Below are 7,314 nucleotides of genomic sequence, written 5' to 3' on the forward strand. Positions count from 1 at the left end.
TCGTGGGACCCCCCCCCCCCCTCTCTTTCTCTAAGGGTAGAATGATTCAGCGAACAGTTTAATCTTGAATGGATGATTAGTATAGTTTCAACTGTCTCCCTGGTTGTTTGACTTGTTGTATTTGCTTCTGAGATAATGCAATAGGATGTTCCTGTTCCAGGGCTTGCATTTCCACCTCTTTACTTCTACAGTGGAGGAGTCCGGGAGTTTCTTGCAGTCATAAAGCAGCATGTATCTCTTGCAAGGTTTGTGTCTGATGTGACAGGCATCAGTTCCCTTTCAGTCATATATTTGTGTATGGAGATGTTTCATCTTGGATTCTGATGGATATACCCCTTTTTTCCCTGTTCTGCTTAGCTTTGTAGAGAGCTTTTGTTATTTACAACCGGAGCTTGTTTTCATAGAACTGCAATGCTGGTTACACATTTGATAATGGAATACAAATCTTTTTTTCATCTTAAGAAAAATTATGAAAGTAATGTTTTCTAGAACTATGGATGATCAGACCTGTGAATGAATTAAAAGAATGGATAATATCATAGTTGTAGACTGATGTAAGCTTAGCTTTATACAGGTCAATAGAAGATGCGAACGTGTTTCTTGTGAATGATTTTGGAAATCCATTGCAGGTAAGGGTTCTTTCTTTTGGTTTTTGTGTTTGCCAATTCCCCAAACTATGTCAAGAAATCACTGATTTCCACACGTTTGATGATATATCTGTTACCTTCCATCTTATAATGCATGAATAAACATAAAACGCTGACCTTAGGGAGCATTCTTGGAGCAAATAGAGTTAGTTTACCTAGCTATGAACAACTTGTGAGTGGTTCTTCAGCAAGTGAGGCTTATGTCTTCTATTAAGTGTCAATCATAACGACTTTTCTTATTTTGGGACATGAATGTTATTGCAAATATCTGTAGCCTTTAAAAATGATTTGATTTGAACAATGTGTTAAACCGTTCAAAATGTACATCAGGAACAAGGAGAGGAAGAAAGCAGGGGCGCTGAATTTGCAGAATGCTGAAGCCGAGAGGAAGATGGTGAGCTTGGGAAGAGGACGCCCTCTGCTTAGTATCGAGTCTGTTTGTACTGGATTTTATATTCAGTTGGTTTGTTAGAGGTTAAAGTTATATCCGAGGATTCTGGATATTCCAGTAAATCATAACACAAACATCAACTTCTACTGCATCTTTAAGTTAGATTCCCATGTATTTTAATTAGTGTCTTACCATCTTTATTGAACTCTAGCATCTTTAGTAATTTTTCTTTTTTGCAAAGCTCGTTTTGGCTACCTGATTGAGCATTGTGATATATGTATGTGTGTGTGTATATATATATATATATATTGTGGTATTAAGTTGTCCTACTGGTCATAATGGGATCTCTAGAGTTTTGACAGTTCTTCATGCTTTTCTAATGTCAGTAAAGATGGTTTTCATACTAATGGGTTTCTGTAGTTGTCTAAATTCGTTATGAATTGAAGCTGGACTATTTGACAGTGCCTTTACATACACAAAGGTTGATTAATTATTTCCTTGTTCATGATATAGGTTGCAGGATACACAGGCTCTGAAGGTTCTTTTAGTTTATTGAGAAGATACTTGGTTTTTGGTGAAATATTTGGACATCCAATATGCAAATTTGGTCTTCTCTCAGATTTTGGATATCAATTATGCAAATTTTGAATTCTGTTGATAAATGTTTATGCAGTGTATGCGGAGGCTTCTGAATGATAGACCTGTTCTTTTTCTTTTCGATATGAAATCTGTTAATGGAATTGATCCATGCTTGACGCCTCTGTTAAACTCCAAATGCTGGTAACTGGTCAGTATTCGAACCCCTGTCACGGTGCTCACATGTCAAAAGTTTAACTTTGCTTTTTGTTAACTTTGCAGTTTAATAAGCTGAGTTTGGTATGGGGAAAACCAAGGCAGTCTCCTTTGGGACCTAAAGAGGTAAGCCTTGTTGAATCCAAATTGTAAGCAATAATCCAAATTCCTGAAATTGTCGGAAACAAAAGTCGATTGGTTTGGTATTTTTCCCATTTAGCAATCATCTGTGATCTGCTATCTGTCTGTCTTTGTTTCCATTCCAGAACATAAGATTGTAGCTTGACTCACTTTGCTTCTGAAGCTTCAGGCTATGCCTAGCGCTATACCTACCTGTTTGTCAGATTTGTCAATTTACTGAACTGAAGATTTCTTTAGGTTTAGTTAGATCGTGTTTGGATTATAAAGCAATTGAACATACATCCACGCCTTTTGGCAAAGTGGTCATATCTCCACAATACGTGGGCATGATGATATAGAATATATTCCGCTTATTTGAGTGTTACCATGTCTGCGCGTGTTACTTTTTTGCTGTCTTCTTCATGTTTGATGGTATTCAAACTTTTGTTGGGTTCTCAGTGGGCAGTTTTCTTCGACTCTGAAGGATGAGTAATGGACTTGAAGGCTTTACGAGAGAGAGTTATCTATGGAGGCATTGAGCATAAATTGCGAAGAGAGGTTCTAACTTTCCTAGTCCATGTGTAACTTAAATTTAGCCTCGCTTAGCTAAATGCTGCTGATTGGTTGTCAAATGCAATACCTCCACTATAGGTCTGGCTCTTTCTCTTGGGATATTATGCATACAACTCGACATATGCGGAGAGAGAATATCTTCGATCTGTTAAGCGAATGGAGTATGCAACAGTGAAACAGCACTCGAAGGTCGGATCTACTTCCTTTCACCTCACTCGAATTTATTGTTTCATAGGTGTTTCTTCTAAATGTCATATCATACTCATCCATAATGGACCCAATTAAATCTCAAGACTCATGGATAGAAGTCACCCCAAAAGCTAGCTTGTTGGAGAGGGTGCACATAGTCTTTTAAAGACTCAATTGTTCCTACATATAGTCGATGTGGGACTCTAACACATGTCTGAAACTCCTGGAAGTTAGCTTTTATCTTGGCTCACATATCTCCTTTTCCTGTAGTATTATTGTGTTGTCAAAATTGTTTGTGGGAGCTAATAGCTCCTTTTCCATTAACGTTGAGGCATTGCTCAAGCAGCTTCTTTCTTTTACATTGGAAGGCCTGTCCTCTGATACTCAGTACTCTTTTAACTTGTGATCTTTTAATAACAGAGCATCTTTCCTGAACAAGCAAAGAGGTTTACAAAATTTCGGGAGAGGAGGGGTCTCATAGATAAAGATGTGGTTACAAAAATTTCGAATTATAGTGTTACATGTGTTGCCTCATTCCCCAAATTTCCAACTTTGAGTTCCTGTTTTTATTTCCATTCGTCTAGGTAAGAACAGACAGGTCACTTAAATTCTATGACGCAGATGACAATCCAAATGTTAACCGCTTGCGCGACATTCTTTTGGCCTACTCTTTCTACAACTGTGATCTGGGTTACTGCCAGGTACTCTCTTCAACTTGCTTAGTTGATCCTTAGCTCTACATTTATGCTAGTATTCAATGTTTATGCATGAAGATGTATTTCTTTAATATGTTGCGTCCTGAATTTGGACATGGTATTCATATCTGTGTCCCACTGCTTAATGTGGAAGTAGGAGGAGCCTGGACATTTACTAAAAGAATTTCAGGAAGTTTGGTGGTCATCATACCTTTGTCCCACTTGGTAATGTGGAAGTCTGAATCTGGGCATTTACTACAAGAATTTCACTAATTTTGGTGGTTATATGTAGTTTAGGACCATGTCACGTCAGTGGGTTTGGGAAGGTCTAGTATTAACCAGTCATATTTACCCTGCAGAACCTAGTCTTTTGTTCTGTCTTTTACTTCGTAACTTCTGCTTGCGTGACTTGGGTGTCAAATGTTTTTTTCGAATTGTCAGGGAATGAGCGATTATCTGTCTCCTATCTTGTTTGATGGAGGATGAATCAGAAACATTTTGGTGTTTCGTGGCACTGATGGAATTTCTTGGACCAAATTTTAACCTGATCAAAATGGCATGCATACTCAGCTCTTTGCACTGTCCAAGGTCTTTTCTTTTTACAATATAACACCGTGTGCACTCTCCGTAGTTTGCTTGTCTTCCTCTTTATCAGCATTTGACATGGGATCTGATTCTGAAGCCTTTTTCTATTCTCCTCTCTCTATTTTAACAGTTGGTGGAGTTGCTCGATAACTCGTTGCATAATTACTTTAGCCAGAACGACTGCTTGAATTACTTCTTCTGTTTCCGCTGGATCCTGATTCAGTTTAAAAGGTTTGTGTTTCACTCCCTCCCTTAGGGGATTATGTTTCAGGTGTCACAATTTCATTTTAATACTATCTCAATCTGGACTTAAACAACGTGAAATCCTATTGTTCCTTCTTTTTTTCCTGAAAAAACAAGTAGTGGTTTTCTAATACATGATAAGATGTTGTACGATCAACCAAGATATTGATCGCTGTGAAAATGTTGATGTTGATGTGTATCAGGGAGTTTGAGCACGAGAAGACGATGAGGCTGTGGGAGGTATTATGGACCCATTACCTTTCGGAACACTTTCGCCTATACGTATGAGTTGCAATCTTGAAGTGTTATCGCCGGAAGATAAATTGGGGAACAGATGGACTTCGACACGCTCCTAAAATTCATCAACGAGCTTTCTGGGTGTATTGACCTCGATTCAACGCTCAGAGACGCGGAAGCTCTGTGCAGTTTCGCGGGCGAAAATGGCGAATGGCGCTGCTAGCATCCCTCCAGGAACCCCGCCTTCTTTACCCGTGGGGGCGACGGTATGTTATATTCTCAACACGACGACGTACTGTAGATAGCCTTATCATTTAAGTTTTGCACATAATTATCCAAACATTAAATCAATGGACAGATCCTTTTGTATGTGCCTCATGGTCGATTACAGAGTGTTAGAATTCTATGCTCTCTGATCGATGTTTCACTTGAAGAGACTAACACTGATGGGCCAAGAATAGAATACAATGGGCAGAAACAGTTGGAAACTTATCATGCAATGATTAAATTCTTGCCTAGACTACGTCCACCGTGCTAATTCTCATAGACTAGAGCATTGAATACAATGATGGAAAAACCCATCTCGAAATTGCTTGCAGGACGAGCAAAGTCTACGCAAGAATTCATCCCTCGATGAGTTCCAAGGAAAAATAAGCCCTAAAGCAGCGGGAACAAGTCAGCGAAGGCAAACGAAGACTGGAGATCGTCAAAAACAGTAGTTGCATAGTCAGAAAACGCCAATGGGGAAGCTATGCCATAGCCATAGCCATAGCCAAAGCCGTTCGTCCCCTCCATCCAGGTACTCGTCGTAACGATACTATCTTCTCGTTTTCCGGTATTAGCTTCTTCCACTCCCCGGTCAATCACTTCAGTAGATGCCATCAAACTCTGTGATACGCATTGCTTGTCCTTGGTGCTGGTATCGATGTCCTGCGTCTTGCCTTTCAATTCATCGGCCTTTCGCTTTCTTGACTCACATTTCTTGTTCAAATGGGTATTCCAGTAGTTCTTAACCTCGTTGTCTGTCCGACCAGGAAGCCGACCGGCAATCAGCGACCACCTGAGGAGATAGAGGTGAAAAGAGTGCCTGTGATCTTAATGAGCATGTAGATGGAAGAGTTCATGTGACTGACCTGTTGCCGAGGAGCTTATGCATACGGATGATGAGGTCTTCTTCCTCGGGTGACATTCCTCCACGCTTGATGTTGGGTCTTAGATAGTTTTTCCATCTCAGCCTACAGCTTTTCCCGCCTCGTTTCAGACCTGAAATGGACGAGAATCGTTAGCGAGTGTCGTCGGGTTAAGTCTTGATTGGTGAAAAGTTAGGAGTATGGGAGAGGACCTGATCTCTGTGAGATATCTGCCCAGTTTCCTTCTCCATAAGTCTCGACATAGCTTCTCAAGATCATGTCTTCTTCTGGTTTCCACAACCCTCTCTTCACTTGAGACTTTCCTTCTCTCTTCTCCATCTCTCTCTCTCTCTCCCTGTCTGCTTACACAGCTGAAATGAAGGACTATCATTGTCAAGCCTTTATATAAGCCACACAGAGAGAGAGAGAGAGAGAGAGAGAGAGAGAGAGAGAGAGAGAGAGAGAGAGATCTATTGCATTTTCATGTGGGTCTCCATCTTACTAAATTATTAAAAGCACTGAGCCCTGCACTTTTACAACTGTCATAAAAATTAGCCAAACCATAGAAATCATATGGCTTGTATATCCACATATTATTCTTATAATAAATGTAAAGAAATGAATTGGTTTATTTATGGCATGAAATTGGAAAATCTTCCAAAAAAGTCTCATCAACCTTGGTGGTTGTGGTGAATCCCTTTACCAAATTCATAAGGAAATTGGGTGAGAGTTTATTGGGAAGAGAGAGAGAGAGGGTCTCTTTCACTTTCACTTTTACCTTTTTTAGTTCATCACTCTCTTCATCTGTGCAGTTCTATGGTAAAAACATTCTATATTTCTCTTTATTTTTTTTTGTTACTCTTCTGAAATTATTTAATTTGCAATTAGAATAATCTGATTGGAAATTTCATCAATTATACTATATATTAGTAATATGTGGTGAAATATTCGACTTCATGTACTATATTTACAAGAATCATTTACTATGATTTTTACTAGCACTACTAAAATATTTCGGTTCTGTTTTATTCGTTGTTCCTTTTAAATTACACTAAACGTTGTAACACCCTCCAACATTTTACTAGTAATCACATTTTCTTAATGACGGTTCAAGAAGAATATTTTATAATTACATTATATTTGAAATTTTCCGAAAGCCCTATTAACTATACAAAATTTCAAAAAAAAAAAAAAAGGGGGAACAATATACTATTAAACGCATGAAGAAACCCACAAACTTTACTAACAAAAGCCGAAATCCACGAGGGTTAGATCCACGTATATTCTAAACCCTAATATGAACGACTCTATTATAAAAGTCCACGTGATATATAAACATATATAGAAAAGGTCTTTCGAAAACCCGATGACGATACTACTTAATTTTTTTCTTAATCAAATATTTTAGGAATTAGGATAGCTTGAATTTACATGTTATTATTTTATCCATTTGACATGATTTTTTTAAATTGTATTATAAGTTATATTCCATTAAAAACAAATAAGTAATTTGATTACCAAAAATAACATCAGACAAAGACTTTCTGACAATTAGTTATGAAAGTCAAAGCTAAACACTAAACCAACAAAAAACTTTGGCAAACTCTTCTAGATTTTTTGTCGCATAATCGGTCAAATACGATTGCTTTGCTCGAGTCTTAAGACACATATATTTGTTGACTGATCTTGATATATATATATATATATATATA

At 38.1% G+C, this 7,314-nt stretch overlaps 1 protein-coding gene, 1 long non-coding RNA gene and 1 pseudogene across 2 annotated transcripts; 2 read left to right on the forward strand and 1 right to left on the reverse strand.

The window, feature by feature from the left end:
* LOC104815427 overlaps window positions 1-4,788 on the forward strand; it is a 6,595-nt pseudogene extending 1,807 nt beyond the window's left edge.
* A 102-nt stretch (window positions 4,789-4,890) lies between these two features.
* LOC104815269 (transcription factor MYB82-like) lies at window positions 4,891-6,229 on the reverse strand. Its single transcript, XM_010543605.2, has 3 exons — window positions 5,815-6,229; window positions 5,606-5,735; window positions 4,891-5,532 (listed from the first exon to the last, which is right to left on the reverse strand). The coding sequence occupies exons 1-3, from the start codon at window positions 5,939-5,941 to the stop codon at window positions 5,130-5,132; spliced, it is 660 nt and encodes a 219-aa protein (XP_010541907.1). The 5' UTR covers window positions 5,942-6,229; the 3' UTR covers window positions 4,891-5,129.
* LOC109115994 lies at window positions 5,179-5,925 on the forward strand. The gene is made up of 2 exons (XR_002024265.1): window positions 5,179-5,271; window positions 5,507-5,925. It is a non-coding gene; the product is annotated as an uncharacterized LOC109115994 (long non-coding RNA).
* Window positions 6,230-7,314: the final 1,085 nt, after the last annotated feature.

This window comes from Tarenaya hassleriana, unplaced genomic scaffold (genome assembly GCF_000463585.1).
Source record: "Tarenaya hassleriana unplaced genomic scaffold, ASM46358v1 Cleome23, whole genome shotgun sequence".
In the NCBI taxonomy this organism is placed as follows: Eukaryota; Viridiplantae; Streptophyta; class Magnoliopsida; order Brassicales; family Cleomaceae; genus Tarenaya; species Tarenaya hassleriana.

Bases quoted from the DNA above. Each gene is read 5' to 3' on its own strand.
- LOC104815269 (XM_010543605.2), bottom strand. From the start codon at position 5,941: ATGGAGAAGAGAGAAGGAAAGTCTCAAGTGAAGAGAGGGTTGTGGAAA. The intron at 5,736-5,814 runs GTCCTCTCCCAT...CGTCCATTTCAG, and splicing joins AGATATCTCACAGAGATCAG to GTCTGAAACGAGGCGGGAAA. The intron at 5,533-5,605 runs GTCAGTCACATG...CTATCTCCTCAG, and splicing joins CATAAGCTCCTCGGCAACAG to GTGGTCGCTGATTGCCGGTC.